General features: G+C 43.7%; 1 protein-coding gene across 4 annotated transcripts; it reads left to right on the top strand.

Annotated features, from left to right (window-relative positions):
- Positions 1–1,801: 1,801 nt before the first annotated feature.
- SERPINE2 (serpin family E member 2) lies at positions 1,802–25,921 on the top strand. 4 transcript variants are annotated; one of them, XM_055723812.1, is made up of 11 exons: positions 1,816–1,959; positions 4,349–4,507; positions 15,608–15,882; positions 17,069–17,188; positions 18,371–18,598; positions 19,654–19,851; positions 22,329–22,527; positions 22,666–22,766; positions 23,753–23,839; positions 24,370–24,453; positions 25,256–25,921. In XM_055723812.1, exons 3-11 carry the CDS (start codon positions 15,627–15,629, stop codon positions 25,291–25,293), a joined length of 1,311 nt encoding a protein of 436 aa, XP_055579787.1. In that variant the 5' UTR covers positions 1,816–1,959; positions 4,349–4,507; positions 15,608–15,626; the 3' UTR covers positions 25,294–25,921. The 4 variants fall into 4 exon arrangements, with proteins under 4 accessions (XP_055579788.1, XP_055579786.1, XP_055579789.1 ...); XM_055723813.1 differs by lacking the exon at positions 4,349–4,507 and having other exon boundaries at positions 1,802–1,959; positions 17,072–17,188; XM_055723811.1 differs by lacking the exon at positions 4,349–4,507 and having other exon boundaries at positions 1,802–1,959.
- Positions 25,922–27,046: the final 1,125 nt, after the last annotated feature.

Below are 27,046 nucleotides of genomic sequence, written 5' to 3'. Positions count from 1 at the left end.
AGAGATCTGACAAATGTCTACGTAGCTTTCTGTCTTCATCCATGACAGCAAATGGATGGATACTCAAAGATTGTCCCTGCTAATATGAAAATCATGCAAAAGGTGGGGGGGTTTTGTTATTGTTTTTAATTCATCTCTATTCTGAACACAGATCTGCATTTGTAGAAATGATGGTATGAAGCATTTTGGGAAGATGAAAAGCAAACAATTTTTAATTAAAACAGCAAAATCAAGTTAGTGAGTAGATAGTCTAAGAAACATCCACCTCAGCTGGCACTGCCCGTAAAGAAACCATTCCTCGACAGCCCAGCCTGCTGGTGCCAGCACCTCGTCTCAGCCAAACTCCCCTTGCCCAGGTTGAGGCCGAGCTCCTTGCCGCCCCGTACTGCCGGGCTGTGCCACCTCCGTCACCCCGCCTGCCAGCATTCCGGTCTCATCCAGGCACGAGGGCTCTCCACCCAGAGCCCACCTCAGTGGTCACCAGGCTTTCCACCTTAAAGACCAACGGTGGTGGCCGCCACCGCTGCTGCTGCAGCTGCTGCCAGGAGATGGGTTGTTTTTTCTTTATCCAGAAGAGTCCAAACTCCTGAGGGAAGAAATGTGGTTTATTGCATACTTGTGCTGTTTCTCCAAAGCCAGAGTGCGCCACACATGAGAAAATTTTTGGAAAACGGGCACAGAAAGGATGACTTAACAAGGCAGTGTTGTACTCTGCCAGACCAACGCACTGCCTGCTTCTCCGGTGTTGTCAGCAGCACCGTGTAGGTATGAGCAGCGGAAATTCCCTCTTGTGCTTTGTCAGCTGAGGAGTTGGGGGCTGTCAGTTGGTGTTAAGGATCACATGTGGTTTCCCAGGATTACACTTCTGTCCTGTCACGCCGCTGTGCCTGTGCCGTGATGCCGGAGCGGCAGCTGGTCTCCCTCCGATCCCCCTGGCAGCATTTGTGAGGGGTCAGACCCCAGCACCGTGTGAGGGGACAAGGCCGCAGGCTGCCGGCTTCCTTGTCCTGGCTGCTGAGGACATGGGCACAGCGGCCCCAGCCGTGGGGGCACGGGAAAGGCCAGGGCGGCGAGAGGTGCCCTTCTGGCCAAAATCCTTGGATCTGTCACGCCACGCTGCCAGGACAGGGCCACATGGCATTGGAGGATGTTGCAGCCTTTGGCCTCACTGGCCTCCATCCCCTCACTCCCCCCCTTCATTGGCGGCCCTGCCAGGCTGGGCTTAGCCCCCGTGGGCACCATGGCAGCTGGCTCCGCTTCCCAGTATCCCATCACAGCTGGCTCTGCTTCCCAGTATCCCACCACAGCTGTCTCTGCTTCCCCGTATCCCACCACAGCTGGCACCGCTTCCCTGTATCCCATCACAGCTGGCTCCGCTTCCCTTTACCCCACCACAGCTGGCACCGTTCCCCTTACCCCACCACAGCTGGCACCCTTCCCCGTATCCCACCACAGCTGGCACCGTTCCCCGTATCCCACCACAGCTGGCTCGGCTTCCCCCTCTCCCTCCACGGCCGCCGCCTCTCCCCGCGCTGCAGCAGAGGGGCTCGGGCTGCCGGGGGGGCTCGGGGGGGCGGCTAGGGCAGGGGCACCGGCGCGCCGGCGGGCAGATCTGGGGCGAGGGCACGCAGCCGGCCGTGCCCCCCACGACCGGCCCTACGGTGGAGGCACCGTCGCGCCGTCAGCCCGCGGCCGGGCGGGGCCGCTCCCCTCCGGCGGGCTCGGGGCCGGGCCGGCGCTCCCCGCCTCCGCACGTCCCCCCGCCCCGCTCCGCAGGGGCGGCCGCGGGCAGCTCCCCCCGAGGCGGGCTGCCGCGGGGCTCGGCGGAGGGGCGGGCGGGGCGGGGCGGGCCGGGCCGCGGGCCCTATAAACACCGGGCGCCGCCGCGTTCTGGCCGAGCGGCGCGGTGCAGCGCAGCGGCTGCCGCGGTGGAACCGGGCCGAGAGCCGCCGAGGGGAGGTGAGCGGGGGCCGGCTGGCCACGGCGCCGTGCCGCGGGGGCGGCGGTGGTGCCCGGCGCAGCCGCTCGGCGCCCGGAGGAGAAGGGGGGTCGGGGCGGCGGGCGGGCGGACGGGAGCCGAAGTTTCGTTGCTGACAACCCGGTGGCGGCGGGGGGCCGGGCCGGGCGGTACGCGGGTGCCGGCGGCCCCCGGGTGCTGTGCCTGCTGCCTGCTCCCGCCAGCCTCCCGGCGCCGGCTGCGTGGGTGCTTCTGGCGTGGCGAGTTTTTTCTTGCCGGTGGCTTTTTTCGGCAAGCGAGGGGGTGGTTGTGTTTGCCCCCCGGGAAGCGGTGTGCGGGCCGGGAGCCCCGCGCTGTGCCGGGCCGGGCGGGGGGCGCCGCTCGCCGCTGCCACCGACCCCGCGGCGGCACCTCCCTGGCACCGGCCTCGTCGCAAGAGCTTGGGAGCTGGAAGTTGCTCACTTTGCTGGTGCTAGACGGAGCTTGCTTTGCTTGTAGTGAAAAAAAAATTGACTTAACTAAGATTTTCTGTATTGAGTAACAGAGAAACGGGAGAGACGTATTCACAGCCATTGCGGTTCGGGGAGGAAAGGGTGCGTGTATTCTCTAACTGAAACAGCGTTTGGGTAGTGTTGGTGCCATCAAATCGTGTGTTGGAGCAGAGAAGTGGTCAGCTAAAACTCCTGGCTCCCTTCTGGATAACGTGGGAGCATGCTTCGTTTGCGGAGTGCTGGGAGGACTGGGAAATACGGAGTGAGCCTGGGAGAGACACTCCTGGTTAAAATTATGTTCAAGGGTGTGCAGTGTGGGAGGAGCTGCACAGAGAAATAAAACCTCTGGAGATGCCATTGTGCAAGCAAATAGGTGCCGAGATGTCAGATTTCCCTTAAAACTCGGGAGTACCAGTTTATGGCTTAGAGGCCTCAGTGTGATTTTTGTTTCTCTTCCTATTTTTCATGCCTGCGTATGGTTCTGAAACGCGGTTTGGTTTCTGTGGTTTTAACTGCATTCTTGGGCAACTTCCTGGAAGAGAAACCTGGTGGACTGATTATTGTGTTTTTCACTGCGCTGAAAAAATGACTTCTCCCTTCACTTTCTCTTGTGTGAATGTTTAGTAACATCTTACCCCTTGCTGTCCACGGGAACTCATTAGAAGCCTGGTTTTGTAGGGACTATTCAGGAAACATACGTAGGTGTGAGCAGCTGTGCTGTTAGTGTAGCTTTGAAAAAGGGGACAAGCTGCAGAAAACCAACAGCAAAGTGAAAACCAGCTGCATGCCTGCTGAGTGATCAGATAAATCTTTTAAGTGTGTGAGGTGAAGACCAATGCAAATAAAAAGGCAGAGTGATTAGGTAGATTGATTCAAATACATACAAGATGTGCTAGCTTGGAGTTCTAGCACTTTATGGGGTGTGATTAAACCTGTGAGAATAGCAGCTGATTGGCACAGGAGTAAACTTTGAGTAATGAATGCTAGTCCACAGCTTCTTTACAATTATGGACAAATTGTTCATCAGGCAATCTGTCAGCAAATGTTGTCGCTGCTCTTAAGATGCTGAAAAGCTGTTTTTCTGGACATCAGCCTTGCATCTGCTGCCTAGGTATCAGGATGTTATAAAAACTCATCTTTGCTTTGGACGGTGACATGGCCATCACGATAGACAACTGTCTGTATAGCTCAGTGTCCCTCACGTGGGAGGTGATACCACCTCATGTCAGTACAAAAAAGAAAGCAACAGGGATCTGCAGTGGATTCTGTTTCAAGGTGTACACAGAAGTGTTGAAGCTTCTGTTTGGTGTTGTCATTGACAACCAGGAGAATAGCATGTCTTAGTGGCATGCGGAGACTTTTAGTGTGGGTCTCTAAATTGCACAGCCAGAAGTGTGTTCCAGTCCTAAAGCTTCTTAATGGCATACTGCTAGACAGAAAGACATCAAGCAGCGAGCCCAGTTAAGTTGAACTAGGCATTTTTAGCCTAGATTGAACTGTATGTATATAAAAATAACCACCTCACCGTATTGCTAGGAATTAAAATGGAGACACATATAAATTGCATTCATCTATAGTAAGGGAACAGTTCAGCGGGACCTCTGGCTAGAGAGTTCTGTGGTGGTGGTGGTGGACTCCATATCTACCTGGCTTGTGCAGCCGGTTGCAGCTTTTAATACTTGCTGGGCAACTGCTGTGTTCATGCTTGACAAAGCTGAGGCTCAGTAGAAGGTTTTTCTTGGAAGTTGGAGTTACGGTTGTCTAGACCGCTTGGATTGCTTAATCATGAGCATGCATGAGACAGTATGCTTTTGTAATATTAATTAGGGGGAAATCCAGCCTAATCATCAAAACGCTTCCAGTTAGTTGGTCTGTTAACTGGATTCTACTATTTTTGTAGGGTCAAAGGTTTTATACATGGGAAGACAGGAAAGATGGATTAATCATCACTAATCTGTAAAGTGTTGCTTGATGCAGTCATCTTTGTGTGCCTCTGGGCATCTTCCTAATTGCCTGTGACATAACTTACAAATCACGTTAAACAGCAAAGTGTTAGCCTGTAAGTACCATGCAATTCCTATACTAACCATAACTAACCTTTAAATAAGCGGAGTGATACAAAATACTGCCTTGCTCTAGCTTTGGAGAGCAGGTAACATGGAGTAGCTAATCTCCTACTTATGAATTTAAAGATTGACAGCGTAAGTTAGAACTATGAAAATATAAAATTTTAAGTAAATGGCTTTGGTGTATGGAAATGGGAAAGGTGAATATGTACAACCGTGTACATGTTCAGGTGTGTCTCCTCTACAGTGGTTAAAATGAGGGGGTGGGAGGAGACCAGAAAGATGAAAATAAAGGTAGTAGCATTCTACAGCTGTAGCTACACAAACATTTAGGCCGGCATGCTGTGGAAAAGAGCTGTCCTGTGTTCTGCTTTCTCCTGTCTCCTTGCTAGTACTAGGATCTAGTTCAGTACTCAACTACATGAATGCTTCTGTAAGCATAGAGGAGATCACTGCTGAAGCTGGTGATCAGGGACAGGAAGAGGATGGAGCAACTTCAGTGGCGATGCTAGTATGAGCCATAGTTTCATGAGCTGTTTGTCATGACCTTGAAATACACTTATATGCAAACTGAAATGCTTTATCTGTCCTTTAACACCTCTTCTTGAGCAGTGTCTGTGGAAACGCATGAGTTTTGGCAGCTACTGTATCTTGCCTGTGGTCTGGTGTTCACCTTTAATAGCCAGAAACATGCTTCTGCTTGCATTTCCAGGCTGAAATCAGGAGATGACTCATGCTGGGGCCTGATACTTAAACCACTTTGTGGCATATTTATGAAAGCATGTTCATGTTGTGGATTGATCTCCCCATGGTGGGAATCTGTCTTGCTGGCCATACTCGGCAACATGATGAAAAAACCATGTGCTTCAGGCATTCTCCTGTTCTCTTGCTGGGCTTTAGAAGCAGTGGCTCTGAACTTTTTAGTATCTTGGGACCTTGAGAGCAATTATAGAAGACATCAAGACTGACTACCAGCAGGCTCTGAACTGAAGACCCCCGCTCAAGGCTGTGTATGTAGCGGCCTCAGCACGCAGGTGGAAACTTTCTTTTTGAGCAATATTAGTTGTCAACAGACTCTAAGCTACAATTCTAAGCCACATTGGGGTTTCCAGCAGTAGTGCTGAGAAATGCTGGTACACTTTAGCTCTGTTAGTCCAGCTGAGATGCAGATTGTAGCTGATGAACGTGAATTAATACATAGCTTTGACCAAGCTTTGTTTTCTTCTTAAATGCTGTTCTTGTTATTAAATAATTTGAACTTTAAACACCCATTCCTGCAAAAGGGCATGTTCTGGTATTTAGTGATGGTCCTTGCTGTTTCAGAGATGGCTGTGTCACCTGGTCTGAACTGCAAGCTTCTGCTGACCAAAGGTTTTGAGTTGTTTTTGAGGCTGCTTGTTTTGTTTTAATAGGGGAGGAGCAGTCTCTGTTGTTGGCTCTGACAGGTTACAGATACAAAAGCAAGAGGAGAATTGGATGTTTCTTGAACTCTTCTTCCATTCTGGTATCTTCTTACTTTACATCTTTAAGCAATCTAAAAATCCTGCTTAGAAGTTGGTGGATTTATCTGTTGGCTATATGTTTCTCTCTGGCTGTATACCTTCCTGTTCCAGAAGTAGTTCATGGAGCTTTCTCAGCAATGGAGTGGGCTTGAGGCCTCCAGCTGCTCTGGCAGCTCAGCTGAAGAGGCTGCTTTCCCAGCTAATTGCCTGCTTCCTCTGAGGTTCGTCATCTGCGTTACAGAAATAGCGATGGACTGTGCGGAGGCTTCTCAGCCAACGCAGCTCACAGCTCAGCCTGCAAACTTTCAATCTGAACTGAATCAGATGGTTGAATATACCAGGTCATGACCTGCTCTTGCAGGATTCTTGTGCGTAGTTCATACTCAGTTGTCCCTTTTTTCCATGGAAATTTAGGTCTTGCCTTTCCAGAAACCTGGAAAGTAAAGTCGGTGGGATTAATCGGAAGTGAACTCAGGTTAATGAAAAGAGTATATTTTCTTAAATACAGGTCTTCTAAAGAGCTGTTAATTCTCTTGTTAACTGGTTAACGTAAATAGTCTTGCAGATGACTGAGGAGGTGTCTGAGAGTGTACAGTTAGGTACCCAGCACAGTGCTTGATTCCCGCATTCTTCCTGGGCGCAATTCCTACATCCTTACAGCTTCTGTGACTTTGGATGCTTTTGTAGTTGACTGGTTCTGCTTCTGACATTAGCAGGGGCAGGGAGAGATGAACATAAGTAATCTGTATGCTGTAAAGAAAAAATGTAAATATCCTTCTTGGGTACCCTTTAAACTAGTTCTGAAATGGTTGAGGACTCCACTGGAAAATGAATATATATATGTGAGCTTAAGTCTTTCAGTGGTGCTGTCCTGGAGGCAGAAAATCAATATGCTTTTTTCATCTTCAACAACTTTAATCCTTGACTACATTACACTAAGAGCTATGCTTCTTGCCTAGTATTTCAGACAAGAACGGGGTTTCTAAACTTACTTGCAATTAGGAAGCAGTTGTTTGTTAACGTTGTACAGTATGATTGCTAAATAAAAGGCTAGTCACCTATCTGCAGATCTCAAACCACAAGTGCAGTAAATGGTTAGAACAGTGTTCCTGATCTCCCCCAGTATTTTGTCAGATGGTAGCAGATCCTAGTTACAAATGCTTTTAAATTTAAGGTCTTTAGATATCAATGAGTTTCTGTAAGTAAGTACAAGTCCTTATAAAAGCTCTTATTATTAACAGAGAATACTGGAGTTGTTCCAGCTTATTTTTATAGTGAAATGAGTGTATCAAATAACTCTAACTTTTACAGAACTGTCAACACTGTTATTACCATACTCTTACCTCTTGTAGGAGGAAGAATAAGTGAAAACTTAGTAGTACTGAATTAATTTCATTAAGTGGGGTTTCTTCAAGGCTACTTGGAAGACTGAGAGCCTGTCTCTTACTTGTTATCAGTTGGGTATCTCTAACCAAAGCCAGCATAGGCTTTGGTTAGGTATCATGGGGCTGATAAGTTCTGCCATCTCTTAGCTTCCTAGAAGTACAAAAATGTTACTACTACATAGAAAACTCAATTTTCAGTTGTGCTGGTAGCCCAGACCAAACCATAAGGTGTGGAATGGTAGGAACTGGACTTCATAGGGTGTTATCAAATAGGAAATAAAAGTACTTCTTTTGTAAACTAAACAAAAAAGGTGTAAAATCTAAAGGCAAACAGTCATCTGTTTTCTCCTCTGCAGCAGCTCATGTGCCTTGTGAAAATTTCAGTAAAGCTTTGACTATTGGTTTGAGGACTCAATTCCATGTCTTCTAGCTTTCATTATTTTTTACAAACATATTTTTTTTCTTTGCTTGACAGTTCTCTAGGTCTGAGTGTTACAGCTAACAGTAGCTTAACCCTTCTAGAAGAAGGATATGTACTGGGAAGTTCTTGGAGCAGACTGAACATCAAGTACAGGTCTCCATGCAGTCTCCAAGTGGCCATCTCAACAGGGCTGCTTCTACTCTTTCAGCCTGGTACGTGCAGGAGATGGGGCATGTGTTGCTGGCCAGCGGATTAAAATTTACCCTGGGAGAAGAGCAGCAAGTTTTTGCTCTGCAGGGGTGTAGAGGTGCAACAGTCCTGGTGTCAGTTGTGTCCTGCAACAGGTGGGAATGAGTAAGTGTACTGGATTTCCCTTTAATATTCTTTAGGGAAGAAAGAGGGTCAAATACTACAGGAGAAGTGAGGGTTAAGGTAAATGTGATGGTAAAGTACCTAAGACACCAGCTGGTGTTAGTCCAGCACCTTGTGAAATTAATTCATAAATCTGTGCTTAAGCAGCCCATTACCAAAGAGTTAATACCCTGTACCTCATTAATGGGAGCTTGCAGTCCTGTAGGTTTGCTGTTGTTTCTTAATGAGCCTGTACTTGCATAGTGAGCATTGTTAATGTACAGTAAATGTGGGAGCTGTGGCTCCATGAGGCTTTTCTTCCACAAAAACTTAAAATGGGAGCAGGTTATGGACCTGCTGCTACGTTTTAAGAAAATGCTTTAATCATTGAACCATTGTTCCCTTCACAGGGGTGAATTGAGAGCAAGAGGGTATAGCTTCACTGCTGTGTTGTGAAACACCACTGTGCTGCATCTTTTTGGGAAACTGGTTCTGCAGCATTAGTCATGATGGGCTGACTGTCCCATGCTGTTTCTTCATTATGTTAAAATAACCACATTGCATAAAGAACTTGTAATCAACAAACCCACTTATTTAATAAAGGGGCACCAGTAAATTAAAAATACAATTTTCTTTAATCTTCCTGATATTGTGAGACTTGATAATAGATCTTAGAGGAAGAAGGCTGTGGAAACTGCTTTAAATACAGGAGTAAATAACACATGGAAAACTTAACTATAGTTGTTGAGCCTACTGTAATGAACAAACACAGATAAAACTTGAAAATGGTGGTAGAACTGTAAAGCCCTAGAACTCTCTGTAAGCCCCCTGCCCTGTCATTGCAGCAAACTGTATTTGCTTCATGAAGCAGAGCTAAAGTTGTCTCTTGAAATTATATATAAATGAGAGATGTAAGTAAAAGCAAAGGATAAATAAATGCCTATCTGTGTTCTTGCAACTCTAAACAGTGCTTGTGTAGTTGTATGGTTACAATTGAGTGGTGAAATTAAAAGCTGTCTCTGGTCAACTTTACAAGGACCAATTTCACATGTAGTGAACCACCATGTGCAACCACCAAATGCTGGAGAGAGAAAACCAGTCCGGCTTGTGAACTGAAAACTCTAGTTGTGAAGCTACAGTAAGTTTAAATGGAGCTTGTCTCTCTGTCCTTCATGCTAAATGGAACCCCCCAAAAAGTGGTGGTCAGGATTCTTCATATAGAAGCACTAAATTCTAACTTTCTGCTCATGTGGGAACTGTGCTTGGACAAAGAGATGGTTCCTATCTGGGGCCAGCCAGTTCTACAAGCTGATGCTCTGCTGGGAAATTCCCCCTTGGCAGGGGAGGCTGGTTGGACACAGTGAAAAGGAGGCATTCCAGATGGAGGCAGTCCATCTTGAAACAAACACAAATGCACTAACAAAAGAGAGAGAATTGGAAATAGTGAAAAGATTAAGGGTGAGAGGAAAGCCTCAGAACTGGTACCAGGTTTTTTGTATGGTAACGTTGGAACGTTGGCTGTAGTGCCTGAGGTCAGACCAGTATCTTAACATACAAAATGCTTTTTCTAAAAAAACCTTCCAGCTTATCTCTGAGATAAACAGAAATTGTGCACATATTGACAGTAGCTTACCCCTCTTCAGAGCTCTGAGTACTGAGCTGTTTAACAGTGTTTAAAAGCTAGCAATCATCCTTAGTGACGCTCTGCATGTACTAAACCTTCAAGGTATTGAGTAATAAAAATCTTTTGTTGTTAGATATTTTTCATGTGACATCACATGTTGATACAATGTGGCTTTTATTTTTGTGACTGTGGGGTTTTTCTTTACTACTTTAAAGCAGAAAGCACTGGAAACAAGTTATTAGATAAAAGGGAAGAGCCAACATTCAGGATGTACCAGAAAACCCAGAGGAAAACAAAATATTTCCCAGCTCTGTCTTGTGGAAGAAGTCACTTCTGAACTCACCTGCATTCAGACCAAACCCAAAATCATGTTTAGATGTAGCAGAGGCCAAGTGACATGGTAGGAGAGGATGCTGAAGGCTTTAGGATATAAGAAGCTTAGGCAGAAGGGGAGTTGTGAACACCTGTGATGGGGAGAGAAGCCTACCAATGGGCTTGAGTGTTTTAATGTACTGCCAAGTGTGCATCATCTGAAAAACAAGACCCAGCATGTGACCTTCCCATTGCAACTAGAGTGGTCTCATTGCTTTGGAGAAACAATTGCTGTGTGCTCAGCCGGCTCCTTAAATGACTGTTAACAAGTTTGGTTGAGTATTTATTCAGTCCTGCTGGAGAGAGTTAGTTAAATGCCTGAAGTGAAACTGCTTTCTTTGAGCTTGCATGTCAGTTGAAGTTAAGACTTTAAAATTAGTAGCACAGATGGCACTGACGGGGAAACATCAACATCTCAAGCTTTGAGAAGTCCCTGAATGTTTGTTCCAGGCAGAGTTTCTCCGGGCATAGAGGCTGCCCAGTGCCTGCCATGTGGGTTCAGGGGCTCTGAGTTTTTTTGGCTCAATACAGCAAGACCAGCAATGCTGCAACACTGCTTTTCAGTTTTACTCTGTTCAACTGTGCCTGCTGCTCTTTCAGTTACAGCTATTTGCAGAAGTGAAGTCTGGTGTCTAAACTTCCTTATGCTTGATACATCTTTAAAGAAATTGCAGAATCAATCTTGCAGCTGTAAGAATGAGCCTTTTGCTTTATACCTTATTGCTGTTGAAGTCAGGTTTCAAAATAAACACTTAGAGGTGCCTCAGAATACTAACATATTAGTGCAGTGGGTGCAGATATCAAAATCTATATACAGTGAACTATTTCTTCCTCAATTTCCTCAAAGTGGTCTTCAGTCTCTCTGAGACGGGTCTTTTCTCTGCCTTGCATTTTGAAGTTGGATATTTTTTTATCTTATGGTTTTGCCTCTGTCTCTGAACCAAACTAACTTCTCTTCCTCTTGGGAAAAGTGCAGCAGCTCAGTCTGGCTCTCTCAAAACAGTCTTTCCTAAGCTAGTGCTTTGCTGTAGGAGAATCTCCATGCTCAGCAGCTTTTTGTGCCTGGGGCTGAAGACTTGACTTTTCCCTGCTCCACCAAATGCCTTTCTAGACCCAGATCAAACAGTCCATATTAATGTAACTATGTACTGAGCATTCTGTAAATGCAGGCCAAAAGCATTGTGTCCTTTTTGTTGACATAAATACTTCCATAACTTCAGCCAAAAACTTAACTATGCATTATGTGGGTGATCTGATTAGCTGAGCCTAGTGCGAGTTGAGTAGCTGCCTAGCATGTATGAGGACTAGTGTTTGCAACACTCTAGAGGCTGAGGTCATCTGGAGATTGGTAGCCTGAAGACATTTCGTCATCTGTCATGAAACAACACAAAACTACCAGCACAGATAAGACATGCTGTGGTGCTCCTCTCCTGCCTTCCCCAGAGCTCTCTGGCTGGACTAACTGTCTCAAAATATGCAGCAGCTTAAACTGGGCTCTGCAGTTGGACACGGGTAGTAACTACTAATTTAGCATGGTGTACAGGACTTGGTATGGCGCTGTTCAGCAGGGCAGATGGACGAATGGAGGTCTCAGTATGCTCGCTGTAGACAAGGTATTCCTAATGCAGCTGAATACATGATACTGTCATCTGTTTTGTTCAGAAGTGTTAGTGTTAGGAACTAGATTTGCGTAGCAAATTTAATTTTTTTTGGTTTTATTACTCTAGGTGCATTTCTCTGTCAGTATTTCCATTTTCTATTTAGAATTTTAAGTTGTGGGATGCTGTCCTTCCTATTAGTTCTCAATCTAAGAAGCAGACAGCCTACCTTGAAGAGGGATTATTTTTTTTAGACCAGCATCTTTCAAAAGCCCACATTTATGTAAATTAATTTGCCTATACACCTTCCTCCTTCTCAGTTAACTTTGTGAAAAAATATAAAGATCATAGGCAAAGAAATGCCTGGCTTGTGTTTTTTGTTTGGCTTTCTGAAGCATTAGATTGAAATTTAACCATCACGATGTTTTTTAGCCTAAGCATTATGAAAGCTTGTTGAAAGAGTGTTGCTATTCTGTATAGCAGGTCAACTGTTTTCCATCCTACATCCTTTTGGATTTTTTTTCTCCTTGTACTCTACTTTGGCTCTTTCTTTCAGGATATGCAAATGTACTTCTTGTTTCTGAACTGCATAGAGGCTGGATATTCTGAAATACAGAAGCATTAATAATGTGAATGCCAGTTCTGCTCGAAGATGAAATTGGCTTCTCAGTTAAGTGGTTAAGCTGTGCAGTGGGCATGGCAGGGCCAAAAAGTGACTGCTCTAATGCTGAAAAGCATTTTTACTTTTTTCTCCCTGTGGTCAAAGCACTGCACAACCTTGTTTCACTTACTGAGCAGGTGTCTGGTAGAGATTGTGCTCCAAAATGGAGACCAGCTTGCCTTAATGGTGCAGCAGGAGGAGAGGTTAGGCAAGCATGGGGGAGACCTCTGGGGAAATCAGGTGCAGCAGGTAGTAGTTTTTTCCCTGAAACAAAAAAAAACAAAACTAAAATCCTGTAGCAGTGGCCTTGGGAGCAGTTGGGTTGTTTTGACAAGACTTCACGCATGTGTCATAGGGAAAATACAAGGCTGCTGGTAGCTGTCACCCTGAGTTTGGCAGGGGCCTTCACCAGTGAAGTAGAAAACTTGGGACTTGCAATATATTGTGGTAGAGGCAGAAGGAGAAATATCTGACTTCAATTAAGCTTGTGCAGATGCAGTAGTACATAAATGACAATGAAACATTGCTTTATTTGGTTTCATAGAAGTGTCACTCCTGTCTCATAATACACTTCTGGCAATGTAATAAGTCAAGGGTGGATGCACTCAAAAGAGCCTGAACTCTTCTGGGTTGCTGGCTGGATCAGATGGAGCTGTCTCAAAAGCAAGGTTTTCAAATTACAGCTCAAATTGTGCGCTTGGTGGTTGTTGCCTGTCACTATTCGTGGTCCCATCACTATGTCAGACAGGCTGTATTGCACCAGCATTAACTTCTTCCCTGTAATCACATTTACTAAATCTCTAGTAGTTGTGGGGCTTTGTGGTTTGGGGTTTTTTTGGCCAAGTTACTAGGTAAAGGTAGAAGTCTGATTAATATTGTGATTAAGAATTTTTGTTTAAACTGCCCCTTGCATCTCTGGGTAGGGAGGAGACATGGTCACCATGCCACCAAAGAAAACTCTTAAACCTAAAACCTAGCTTTTTGTGGGGTGGCAAGTCATACTTGCCTCCTGCAAGGCAGCATTGCCATCCGTGTAGAGCTGCTGCCTGGGAGAGAGCAAAGCCTTCCCCCTAAGAACAGAACTAGAGATTGATTTCATGCTAGTATCAAAACAAATAGGAATATCCTTAACATTTTTTATTTTAAAAGTGCAAGTTCACTTTCCCTGTTAGGCTGCTGGTCTTGCACGCAACCGCTTCCCGCTGTAGGCAGTGTGGGCTGCGGGACAGATGTAGGAAGTGATTTGTGTAACCTGCTTCAGGGGCTGAGGTGGCATTTGGGTTTTGCTCCAGCAGGGCTCCACTGCAGCTGGCCACAGCCAGTCTCGTTCTCCGGCTGAGCTTGAGTAGTGCCAGTTGATGGCTGGTATGGAGCACCTTCGGAAGGAATTGTACTCCAGTGACTCCAGAACTGCTTGAGGGATTAGTAGGTTGATGGGAAAGACTTAATTAGTGGGTGTGCTGTTAAACTGCTTTGTAGGACAGCGTTTTCACTTTTTCTTGCATAACTTAAATTAGTCTGACAGGTTCCTCAGGTCACAGCTATATTAACAGTTGGGTTGGGGGGAGGAAGATGCCTCAACTCCTGCGCTGTTTCATGTTCAGCATTTGGTTTATTCTGTGCTGCAATGGCAAACTGACTAAGCCAGTTCTGTCCCCTGAAATGGCACAGAAGAAAGTAGAAATGCTGTATCTGTTACTTTCAAGTCAAAGTACATGCTATAAAGATTACGTGAATCTGCACAAACACCAGCTGGTTTTCTGATAATCAAGTACTGCGGCACGGTTTGAACTCCCAGCGTAGGTAGGCTGAGCGATGGCAGAGCTCCTTGGCGCGGGACACCCTTTTGTGGGAGTGGGAGGTGGCTGGGAATAATGCCTCAGCTGAAAGGCTCTGCCCACCTGAACGCTGCCTCTGTGCTGGCCTCTGGCTCAGGCTGCTAGAGCCAGAAAAGCAAGTGTGTGGTGCTGAGCAGAGGGCTCAAGGGAAGGAAACACCTATTTCTGGTTTTTTGTGTGGTATGCAAACTGCATTTTCATCAGTGGTATACTGTCTGCAGCCTGGTTAGACTGCACTGAGCTAGGGAACTAGTTGACTCATCAGTATGTTTGAGAGACTAATGCTGAAGTGTGCTCTTGGAGCACCAGAGTTGGCTCGGTTGGTCTGGAAAGCGAAGTCAGGACTCTTGAACTGTGCAACTGAAACTTCTTAAAACAAAAATGTTGTGATTGAACCTTTCAAAAGTGAGCTGGGAACCTAATTTTGTGAAATAGGATTTTATTGCATGACTGTTCCTCTAAGTACCTGTTTGCACTCACAAAAAAGGGTTTTGAACACACGTCCATGAAGAAGAAATACAGCCTAGTAGTTACAGCACCCAGTGCGTAAGATTTGGGCTTGATTGTCTAATCAGTTGTTGAGATGTCCTGGACAACCGTTGGTGCTGCATGTGCCTCAGTTCCTACGAGGTCATGGGTGTAATGATACTGAATTCTGTTAGGTGTTGGATCTATAGATTGGCCCATTTTTGAATGTGAATTTCCTTCTGCATTTATTAGCTGCTGAATTTTCTTAAATGGAAAAGTACAGGCTAAAATCCAAAACAAACTTTGCATTTTAAAAATCTAAAAGTCTTTCTCTATTCCTGTTATGGAAAATGCCAGTTATGCAGCTAACTCTTATTATTCTAGACAGGTGTAAATTCCCACAACAGAAGGTCTGTTTGCATATGTATACATGCTTCTGTTCACTGCAGAAAATGATCTATCAGATGTACTGTACATCACACTTTAGTGGGCGAGGACCATATCATAAGGCTCTTAGTGCTAATTTATCCTAAAGGGCAGTTCAAATAGAATGCCAAGACGCCAATTAACTGAAACATAAAACTGAACTTGTATATGGTGGGAGGTAGTCTCCCAACTTGGTGGCTTTTGTCCTGTTACATAGTCAATGATATCTGGCTATTTCATGGTTATCTCTGCTTCTGGAAACCCCTAGACCTAAAATACTGGTAGCAGTAAAATGCAGCTGTGGGTCCTGTTGCCAGAGCTCTGTGAATGGTGTGTGGAGCATGTTTACCTAAAGGCCAGGCGAGTCCTACACAAGAATTTAGGCTGAAAATAAAAATGCTGTACTTGTGAAAGCTGACTTAACTTTCCCCTCTTGTTCTCTTACAGGTAGCTCCAACCAGAAATCATGAACAGGCACTTCCCACTTCTCTTTGTTCTTGGGACTTTAACATCTGTATGTTCCCAGTTCAGTTTTTATCCTTTGGAGGAACTTAGCTCTGATGTTGGAATCCAGGTCTTCAATCAGATAGTGAAAGCTAAGCCTCAGGACAATGTTGTTGTTTCTCCTCATGGGATTGCATCAGTCCTGGGGGTGTTGCAGCTGGGTGCTGATGGCAAGACAAAGAAGCAGCTGACAACTATGATGAGATACAGTGTAAATGGTCAGTGATTCCTAAGGTGGTTTTGGGTGTGTTTTGTCAGAATCCTCATGCTGTTTTGAGATGGCTTTCAAAGTGTGGTAGATTGCATCATAAACCAATTAACTCTGTTTACCAAAGCACAAAATGGTCACACTTGAAATTAATTGGCGATTTTAATATTGATGTGTGCATATACTTGAACTGGCTTATAAGCAGCTTTGTTTATGACTTCAGGGCCCTGGCTAGGACTGCCTTCATCCTTGCAAAACTGATTTTCCAGAACAGTGTGGATGGCAGGCCAGTGCCAGCATGATGCGGGAAGGTTGCAGTACCCCGTTTGAGGCTGTGCTGAACAGCCCTTAATGTGCCACTCATAACAGATCACATTACCTCATGTTGAAAGTGATGCAAACTCTAACCATACGATTGATACTTCCACTTTGATGTTCTTCAGCTTTGTTCATTTGTGTTTCTGCTGTCAGGATCCCTGAATCTGTAGTTCTTGTAGTGCCCTCTTCTTGAAACAGCCGTTTCTGGTTGTCTCTGTGCCTGACACTGCATGCATCTGTATTTATATTCCTCTGCCGATGTCTGCCCCTTGAGAGGGTGTAGGCTGAAGGTTCTTGCTGCTTTACTTTGCATGCTGAGTATTTCTGTGAATGTTTGCCAGCAAGACTTAACATCTTAGTGCCAGCATTCTGCCTTACTTCCAGGAATAGGAAACCTTCCAAGAGGTAAGTGCACGTTTAAATCTTGAGCAGTATTGTCATGTAACACATCCTGTCTTCATTTGCTTTGCTGTTTTGGTTCTGGGTTTGAAGTACAGCAAAACGATTTGTCAGCTTAAGATCTAAGTGTTGTAGATTGAAATCTCTTCATGGGATAATCAACTTTAGGAGCATTTGAATACTCAAAATATAAATACTTGCAAAAATCTTGAAGCGATATACCAACTGGTTCTATTTGGCCTGCAGGCTTTCTGATCCTAACTGTAAGACACAGAGGTTCTCAAACTCCTTAAAAGGTAGCCAGTACCTTCTTACAGAGACTTGTCATGGGATGCTACCTATCTCTTTGCACAGATCTCCTCTACTTTTGTTAATTATTGCCTTACATTCCCTTTGGCAACTATAGCAACTGCTTCTTTGGAAAGGTAACGGTTGAAAAACATTTAATTTATCTTTAGCTGTCTTTTAATGCAATTTAGCAGCAGGAAGCAAAGAGGAGAGCCAGCATCATGAGACCAGCCAGCTCTCCCCGGACCACCAGCAAGTGCTCCGTGGACCACCAGTGGTCCACAGAATACAGTTTGAGAACCTCTGTTATGGTATGTTCTCCAAAATAATTTCTCCATAATACTGGAGAGTGAACATATAGAAACTTATACAAATAGTACTGCTAAAGCATTCATGATATGTGAAACAGCAAAGCCATCTGAGGCTTTTTCTTATATGCAGCTAAGAGAATAACTCTGAATTAATTTATTCACTTCATATCTCTCTGATTTCAAGTTTGTCTACATAAGGAAGCAGTCTGGAAATGTTTCTGCTTAAATTTTACTGGGAAACAGAGGGAGCCCATCAATAACTGCTACAAAACCAGCCACCCAGGGATCCTGTTCAGTGTAATGGTTGAACATGAAGTTGCCTGCCTGGCGATAGCTTTCCTGTGTAGACAAGCACTCATTCATAAGCTGTAACAACGGGAAGAACTGGCTATGGTGAACATAGCAGTTCTTCTGTGCTGCCATATACCTTCTCTCAGATACGGTGAAGGAGCTAGCAAGCACTCAATATGAGCTGCTTTCAGGTCCTAAGGATCTTGACTGTAAGCACTGGTACCTACTGTTTTCCCTTTTTTTCTGTTTTTTAAAGGCAAGCTCATGTGTTAAGGGATTGATTCCTGCTTGTAGCTAATTTAGGCCAGGGCCTAGTCTTTAAGGAACCTAAGGCTGCCAAGATTTATGAGGTTCGAGTAAGGCTTCCTTTATTTTCCAGTAAACGGGAAGGAAAGATGATGAGAAAACAACTTTTGCTTTGCACTCTGAGGTTCAAGACCACCTGTATAATCTTGCAGAGCTGTTGGGTCTGAGTGAGCAGGCTGAGCCCTGGACTTTGTCACAGTCACAGAAATGGCAGGTGACCTGGGCATATATGATACAAAATACACTTCAGAACAGTCTGTTCTATGGGAGAGTGTGGTTAAGTAGCTCTGCAGTAAGACTTGAACCTTGGTATTATCCCCAGCCTGTCTGTAGCATTCCGAGCAGGCAGCTAGAGGGACAGCTGGCATAACAGTGAAGGTTGTCTTTTCGCTGGGAAACAGTAGTGTGCTTCAGATGAGATATCAGAAATGGGTATTTTGGAAGGCCTCTCAGAATGCCTGCTTTGGTCTCCTTTTCTAGTCTAGCGCTTAATGTCTGACCTTTCATGTAATTAATAGTTGCATATAAGCTAACTGTTTGTTCATCATCTTATTCTAAATTAAACTTGCTGTTCTTTCCAACTAGGAGTTGGTAAAGCGTTAAAGAAGATAAACAGGCTCATAGTCTCAAAAAAGAATAAAGACATTGTTACAATTGCTAATGCAGTGTTTGCAAAGAGTGGCTTTAAAATGGAAGTGCCTTTTGTTACAAGGAACAAAGAGGTGTTTCAGTGCAGTGTCAAGAGTGTGGACTTTGAAGACCCAAATGCAGCATGCGATTCCATCAACCAGTGGGTGAAAAATGAAACGAGGGGTGAGTATTGGCAAGTGCTTTCTGCGTGTGGCAGGGTGGTGTCCGAAACATCTCAGACTCGCATGGAAAGATGGGGAGGTAGAAAAAGCTCTATTGCAGCTGAAAACAGTCTTTAAGCTGGCATTAGTGTAATGTTTTAGAACTGGTGAGCAGGAATGGGCAGTCTCACTGCCCCAACAGGTGTGCCTGTCTAGTGGCCTTGAGGATTGTACATAGTTTGTGTGTCCATCTGCCCATGGTATCAGAGTTGCTTCTACTGCTCTTTGCCTTCATACAACTGGTGAGAAATCCAAGCAGAGTTCTCCTGGGGCTGTGCTTTCTCAAACATAAATGTGCTTTCAAGCAAGTCAGACATTTGACTCAGTAAATCAGACTCATGGAAAGCTGTAGAGCAGTTCAATTTTTGCTCTTGCTGCCCTAAACCCTTACAAGGTATGGCAATGTTCTTGGGAGTCATGTTTAATAGAAGATTGTTAATTAACCCTGCTGTGACAGAATTCCTCCTGGTTAGAGTCTCTTGGCATCTAGTTGTCAAGCTTTACATATGCTAAAGCCAGAGATCATGTTTTACAACATATTCATAGTCTAGGTGAACTACATGTTAAAACCGGTGCCTCCTGGATGTGAGGAGTATGTTAATGATGTTGGATGTGGTATTTGTGTATTTGTGAAATGGGGCAGTCAAAATTCTTTCTCTACCATATCACCAGTTTTGCATAGCAATGTTGCAAGCAGTGTGTGAATGGGGAAGTGCTTCATCTGAAACTGTTACTGCTGTAACATAGTCTTCGATATGCTCACCTGCTGAAAAGTGTAAGGCCCTGTTAGTTACAACATCAGCCTATTGATTAGCAAGGTATACTTGCTTTCTAATTATCCTAAAGGTTTACTTTTTGACAAAGAATACAGCTGGCTTTATGAACCTTATATGTGTTGCCCTGTGAGGAGTTGGCACCCTAACAAATCTAGAGGCCTAAAATAGTATGTGCTTCAGGTTCTTAAAGAGCAGTTGTCCAGTGTTGACAGCAAATACTCAGACTTTCTTTTTCTTCTAGGTATGATTGATCAGGTTGTAGCTCCAGATGATATTGATGGCAGTTTGACCAGACTGGTTCTAGTAAACGCTGTGTATTTCAAGGGCTTATGGAAATCACGATTTAGACCTGAAAATACAAAGAAACGTCCATTTTATGGAGCTGATGGGAAGACCTACCAAGTTCCTATGCTGTCCCAGTTATCTATCTTCCGCTGTGGTAAGCTCGGTAACTCCCACTACTATCAAAATGATTATAAAATTTTCTTTTTCTTCCAACTGAAACAAGTTTGCTGTACATGTGGTTTAATGGTATTGCTTATTCCAGCTGATGTAGGAGGGTTTGTGTTGAAGTATCTCATACTGCTGAGGTATAGATGAGCTTGCTGTGCAAGGTATTTAACAGTTGCTTAAAGCTGAATACTCTGTCAAAGTACTTGCCTTACCCTGTTGTCCTTTAAAAAGGAAAATCTGAAGTACTCAAACTGAGAAGTTTGCAGTAAGAAGAAATCCTTATTTTTTTTAAGAGGTGAGAATAAAGGAAAACTGCCAACAGGAACAGAACCCTGAGGTTTATCTGGTGATCTGTGTATGAAAGAAAGATTGAAGTCGAATCAATCTGTAGTTTACTGTATAATAAAGAAGCAGGACTTGCACTGTCTGTAGTCCTGTGGGAGCCAGAGAAGCACGGGGTTAGCATGTTGGCTATATCTCTCAAGGTGTGAAGCTGCTCTTCAAATTTAAATTGAGTCACTAGTGAAAAGAAGTTCAGCAGGTTCAGCCAGACTTCCATCAGAGACTCTCAGAGCTGACATAGGCGGCTGGATGTGACTGACAGTGTGCTTCAGCACTTCAGCATTGCAGCCCTGTGGGGATTTTATTGGTCAAAGATTGAAGCTGTGATAAAAGGACGTTTTCTCTTGCATCCTTCCAAGAATAGAGCAGTGCTGCCTGGAACTTGCTTCCATACGTGCTAAACACAGCCTGAAAAATAGGGCTGAGAATACAACTTCTTGTAAGTCAAAAAACAAAGACCCGCTGTGCTTTTAAATGCTTAATTTTACTGTCAATAGTGCTCAACTAATACTATAGACTTGTGTTGAAAGTAAACAGCTGTAACACTGTCTCAAACCCATGTATTAAAGCAGATATAATGTAATACTTTGAGATAATAGCTGGAAGCATTAGCTGGGCGAGGTGGGGAAGCCTATGGCAGCATATACTAATCTGTAGAGTTTGAAAGAAGTTCATAGCTTAAGACAGGCTTTGGCAAGACTATTATCTTAAAGGCTTTTGGCTTTGGATTCTAATGCTGGGTCAGCACTATGTTGGCCTGTGTTTAAGCTAGAAAAGCTATTTAGGCTAGAAAGGAACAAGAGAAATATGGCTGAGTTAAGGCTCATTTTAGGTTGGGTATCTCAGGATTTCTTAATGCAGGACTTCTATCTTATTAACGCTTGCAAATGGGTCTGTAAAAGCTTAAGCATCTTAAATCCCATCAGTTGACTGTGAAGATGAACTCCCATCCTGTTTGATATGCCATGGTAGTAACAATAGTAGTTTGCAGCACATCAGGGTACTTTAGTGTTGGATAGTTTGCCTTTTGTTACTGTCCTGTAGCTGACTTATGCAACCAGTATTTTGATCTGTAGGCCCTTCTCTGAGAACTACTGTCATAATAAAAAGAAACAATCAAACTACCAGGCCTGACACGATTACTGTAAAAAAAGTGCAATGTTGCCAGTTTTCTAGCAATATGAGCTCAGTCAAGGCAGGTTGCATGGTGCTGGCAACAAAATTAAATTCCTAATGAAGATGTTGATTTGTCAGCCTGGGCTGACAAGTGCAGGCTTACATGAAGAAAGTGGAAAGATAATAAGATCTTATTGCTATCCAAAAACTCTCCCAGAAACCCTGTCTGTAGTTAAACTGACAAGTTTTCACTTGAAGCTCCTATAATTCTTCCCAGTCATGTACCAGAAATCCCACAGTAAGCAAAGGGAGCTTGGAGGAGAGGGTTGCTCAAAGACAGTCTTCCCAGCACTTGCTGTAACTCTTGGAGACATTGCTATCCTTCTCATCTAACTGGCCTCCTGCACTGCCTCAAAGTGGCTGCTCTCCACTACCTTGAAGGGCTGAAGACTGCTTCCTAACGAGATCCTTATTAAGCAAGAAAATGAAGTAAATGCAACAGACTACTACAAGCAGGAGCTCTTCCAATAACTCCTAGAGGAAAAAGATCTTCTCTACTAGTTCTCTTCAGTTTGGAAAGATGGTCTGGGGTTTGTTGCTTCTTTTTGTTTCTCAGTGCTCAGTTGGTTCTGGAACAGTTGGTATCTGAAGGAGAGCTGATTTACAGACCTTGTCATTTCTGACATAGCTGGCTTGCCACTCCGGGCAGATGAGGTTTGCTTGGGAAGCAGTATGTGTGTCAAACTCAAATGAGTATTTGCTTCATGGTGTCATCCTGTCTTTGCTTTTTGTCAAACTAGCGTCTGTACAGAGCCCATACAGTTAGAAGTGTTGCCTGCCTTCCTGCTAGGCAGTCTTGACTTTTTAGAGTCAGTTCTAATACGTGGGCAGAGCTTTCATAACAGACTGTTATAGCAGTAGGTATCGGAAGGTAGAATAGAAATTTGAGGCTATAAAAAAAAAAAAACCAAAATGATGGCTCATCAGCTTTGCTTATTTTTTTAGGCACTACAAGTACTCCAAATGAGCTGTGGTACAATATCATTGAGTTGCCATACCATGGTGAAATGATAAGCATGTTGATTGCTCTGCCTACTGAAAGCACAACGCCACTCTCTGCTATCATTCCCCACATCAGCACAAAAACCATAGGAAGCTGGATGACCACCATGGTAGCAAAAAGAGTGCAGGTTATTTTACCCAAGTAAGTATTAACATAACCAATTTCTCTTTCAGGGAATGTTTTGGGGATCATATACATATCTTTTCTGATATAGAAGCAAGAGTGCTTAAGATAACTTTCCTTTGTGATACTGATGTGGTTTTTTGTGTGTTCCAACAGATTTACAGCAGTAGCAGAAACAGACTTAAAGGACCCTCTGAAAGCACTTGGTATTACAGATATGTTTGACCAGTCAAAGGCAAACTTTGCAAAAATAACAAGTAAGTTATTTTTTTGGAATCCATAGTGGTCCTTGTTGATAGTTTCTGGCACTGAATAAAGTGCTGTTTTTACCAGTGCAGTTATTGGTTTTGTCTTGGATAAGTGTTACCATGACATTGGAGCTAAGTTCTATTTTGTAGCCAGCCAAGCATGGCTGCTTGCTTCTGTTGAACTCTGCAGTGGCTTTTTTCCCCTTGTCTTGCATTAAAGCAATAAATCATGTTGGTCAGCTTCATAAGACTTGTTGTTACAACCTGAGGGTCTCAAGCATTGTCTAAAATCTATGGCAGGACTTCTAACAATACTGTACTTTAGAGCGTAATAAACGCTGCAACTGCAGTATTTAACTTCTCCCTCAAGTATGTTTGGTGACTTTCTTGAACTGTAGGAAAGCTCAAGGACTAAATTCCCAGTCTAAGGAGCTGAACCAACACAGAGCTGTAAATAGTCTGAAAACAAAGTGTACACTTTTTTGAACTCATGGCTCTAAAATGCCATTTTACTTCTATTCTCTGCTTCCATTAAACTCCTGATGAGCTTCTACAGAGAGATCTAACAAAAAAACCCTGCTTCGTGCTGGTTTAATTTGAAAACAAATTCCTGTTTCATTGACAGCAAGGTGTCTTGCTAGTGCTTTTTTCTCCCATGATGCTGAGATAAATGGAATTCAAGTAAACAAATGACTGAAAAAATATGCTAATTAAAAGTCCACTTGCATTTTTAATTTTAACTTAAACCATCAAATAAGAAAACCTAGTAAATGCAGAGGAGTAAGATGTTGTTCTCTATTTTTTTGTAATTACAAAAAATGATTGTATTCAAAGGTATTACTAGCAGTGTTTTTTTTGCTGCAGCTTCAGGATTTTGGCAGGATTGCAGTAGCTTTATTATTCTGAGCCATGCTAGAATGGCTACTAGCCACGGTGTACGTCGGGACTCTTGCAGCTAGCTTTACTGAAAGTGCTGGTTTTGTTTGGTTTTTCAGGAACAGAAGGTCTTCACGTATCTCATGTTCTGCAAAAGACAAAAATTGAAGTTAGTGAAGATGGAACCAAAGCTTCTGCAGCAACAAGTAAGCAACTGTACCGATAACTCAGACGCAGGAAAACTGTATAAGGCTATACCACTAAGTGAAGATAGCCCACTTTGAGACCATTATGTGAATGTGCTCTGACTTGAGATCCGTTGATTTTTTTAGGCAATTCCTCAGAAAATCCCAACTTGCCAATACTGATCAGACTATTGATATACTCTAAGAAATGTAAACAGGCTTACTTTTTAGAGAAGTGTCTTCTGATCACTAATGGTTTGGCCACCAATGTAATGTCCTGGCAAGGTGGCAAAGAGGACTAAGCTACCACATCCTCTGGGTGACAACCTTCCTTCCAGCTTTCTGTGGGCTTTGTGTTGTGTCTTTTAATACGGTTCCTATAAGAATAACATGTGACCTGTGTGGCTTTAAATGTCCAGGTTGGAGGGTTTTAGGCATTTTATCTCTACCTGTGCAAGCTTCTAGTAAACACTAGGAAACCTCACTTTGACAGAATATATAATGTGTTGTTACTTGTTTCTCTAACTTCTAAACCTTCTCTTTCCTGCAAGCTGCAATTTTAATAGCCAGGTCATCCCCTCCTTGGTTCATAGTAGATAGGCCATTTGTCTTTTTCATCCGGCACAATCCTACAGGTAAGGAGCATTTGTATGTACTTTTTGGCTTAGAAGTTGGGTATCAGCTATGCAATAGGAACAAAAGTCTGGAGCTACTGAGTAACTATTGCCTTAAAAAAATTCTGCAAGTATTTTTTTATGCCTTTAATACTGGGTTATTTTACTTGGAATACAATTCAGAACAGGAAAAAAACATAAATATTGGCTGCCAAGTTAACAGAAATAAGCATGGCAGGTTCATGGGTACAAAAGAACAGTCTGTAATAGTCATAGTTTTCCTGAATGGAGAGGAAATAACTGAGTGCATTGGTGAATAGGATCCAGCTTTCTGATGGACAGTAATATAGTGCTAGGGCAAAGGCTAGAATAGGGGCTTCAGGGATCTAGGGTGTTACACCAGCCTGTTGTGAACAGAAGTCAGTGTTCAGGCAAAGAAACCATGATCGCTATGGGTTGACTCTCAAAGAGCAGAGCTGTCCCAGTTACTTTGAGTAACTCTTCCGCTTCTTGCAGTGATGTGTGGATGATACTACTAGTTAGTAAGGAACAAGATGCAGCTGCCAGCACTAGGGGAAGAGTAGGCTCCTGGCAGCTGTCCCCATCCTGAGGCTCCACAGAGCATCAACAGAACTGTGTGTCTCTAGAAATATGAGCTGGCCACCTATCCAAACATACGCTTCCCTGGGCTCACAGACTTGAGGGAGGCTAGACGAGACTGTGATGAGGTAGCTCAGCTGTGCTGTGTGACTTTGTTAAACTTTTCCGTGAAAGAACAGTATTTACAGACTGTGGTAATCCTTGTTTTCATTTCATCCCTCAGGCACAATCTTGTTTATGGGACAAATAAACAAACCTTGAATGTGGAAAAGACTTTCTTCAAGAAGTAAACACTCCTGTGACACACCCCAGTTCTGTTAAATATTTTGTACGCTACTCTTTGACTTCACTCAAGAGCTAGTTTTAACTGCTGACTAGGTTTTGAAACGGGAGTCGATGTAGTTCTGGCTTTGGGGGGAAAATACAGATTGAAAACTACGGTATTTCTTCAAAATGTCTAAAAGATTCTCTAAACTACTGAATGGTTACCTATGCTAACAAACTTTTGAGCTTTTTCTGTATCTACTAAGAATTTTACGTATGGCTTTTGTGAGAGGATTTTAACAGAATGATAGATGTTTCTATTAATGTTGGTTTCTTGTGTGTGGAAAGTCTAACTTTTGTAATACCACTTATCAAGACTACTTTTTGTTCTTGAGTATCTTGGTACCTGGATATTCTTGGTAGAAATAGATTAAAGTTCTAGCAATTTTTATATAGTGCATGTATCACTGAGAGTTTTAAAACTAATGTGGTGTTCGATACACATCGCATTGTCTGTCTTATTGTAATGTAAACTTGTCATTGCTAGTATACACTTTCTATTGGATTTAAATTTTATATTTGTTTTTGTACAAAGGAAAAAATAAAAGTGCATTATGAACAGTCAGTATTGTGGATCATGGATGTGCATGTGCCAATGGGTATTTGGGTCCAGAGCCCTGTGAAGTACTTGTCTGAGCCTTCCTTCCAAGGAAGGTGAAAGGAGCGTTGTTTTGTGAGTTTTGTTGTGTGGGGTTTTTTCAGGGTGACTTTGTGTAGGTTGTTTGTTTGGTGTGTTGGGGTTGTTTGGTTTTTTGTGGCAGGGTTTTTTTTACTGCCTGTGGCTGATTTCCTTTTCTGCTGAAGCCATTCTGTAGATGAATTATCTGTAGGCTCAGTATCTGAAGAGCAAACTCCTTGTATTTGCTGTGCCCAAGTTACTGCTAAAATTGCCATGTGAGGACATCTCAGTGCACCTTAGGGGCCTTTCCTCCTGCTCCCTGTGGGTATAGATTATGTGCACATTTGTATTTCTTCAGGTCCTTGCAGAACTCCCCTGAGTGTAAAACTCTTCAAAAGGCAAGGAGTAAAAAGCCCTTTGGCTTGTCACAGACGGTTCTTTGTTTGCAAGCTTGTTGTACTGCTCCTGTGGCAACCAAGGGGTTTGGATGGGGAAGGTAAGTCTTTGATATTAGCTGCTTCACTTAAGGGCACACTGGAAGTGAGAGGAGGCTGGCTAATGGTGGGTTGTGGGGAGAATTTCCTGCAGTGTCTCACAGACTGCCCTGGTGTAAGTAGATGACTGTCGCATGCATATCCATAAGCTGGAAGGTGAGGAAGCACTGAGCTTCTTTGTCAGGTAAGAATACAAAATGAAGTGAAAATACTTCCAGCAGAAAACTGCCTGAATGTGTCATGGATGGCCAGTCCTAACCCAGTACAAAACACAGGATGAGATCTCATAATGTACTGCCACAGTATGTGATGGACAGGTGCTAACTTAGTAAGGGGGACAGGAGTAGCAGAAAAGCTCTTTATTCTATGGGAAGAATGTCTGACTCTTAGCTGTTGGTGCCTCTTACTGCAAACATGTCAAGAAGAATAAATCTCTCTAGCTGTCTTTTATGGGATGGATTTGCTGCCTGCCACCAAATCCTCCAAAGCTAGGAGAGAAGTGCTCCTGCTGCATGCTTTCTTGTGATGCTGTATACAAAGGGCTAGGTCTCCTGCCCTTGACTCCAAAGAGGTGAAT

The sequence above is a fragment of the Falco cherrug genome, chromosome 11, assembly GCF_023634085.1.
Source record: "Falco cherrug isolate bFalChe1 chromosome 11, bFalChe1.pri, whole genome shotgun sequence".
NCBI lineage: Eukaryota > Metazoa > Chordata > Aves > Falconiformes > Falconidae > Falco > Falco cherrug.
Note: the sequence above shows the minus strand (reverse complement) of the source record. Positions and strands in the feature narration are given on the sequence as shown.

What these genes read in the sequence shown, in the direction of transcription:
- SERPINE2 (XM_055723811.1), top strand. Translation starts at nt 15,627, where the DNA reads ATGAACAGGCACTTCCCACTTCTCTTTGTTCTTGGGACTTTAACATCT. An exon ending in CAAAGCTTCTGCAGCAACAA is followed by an intron (nt 23,840 to 24,369) that starts GTAAGCAACTGT and finishes CTTTCCTGCAAG; the next exon opens with CTGCAATTTTAATAGCCAGG. An exon ending in CATCCGGCACAATCCTACAG is followed by an intron (nt 24,454 to 25,255) that starts GTAAGGAGCATT and finishes TTCATCCCTCAG; the next exon opens with GCACAATCTTGTTTATGGGA.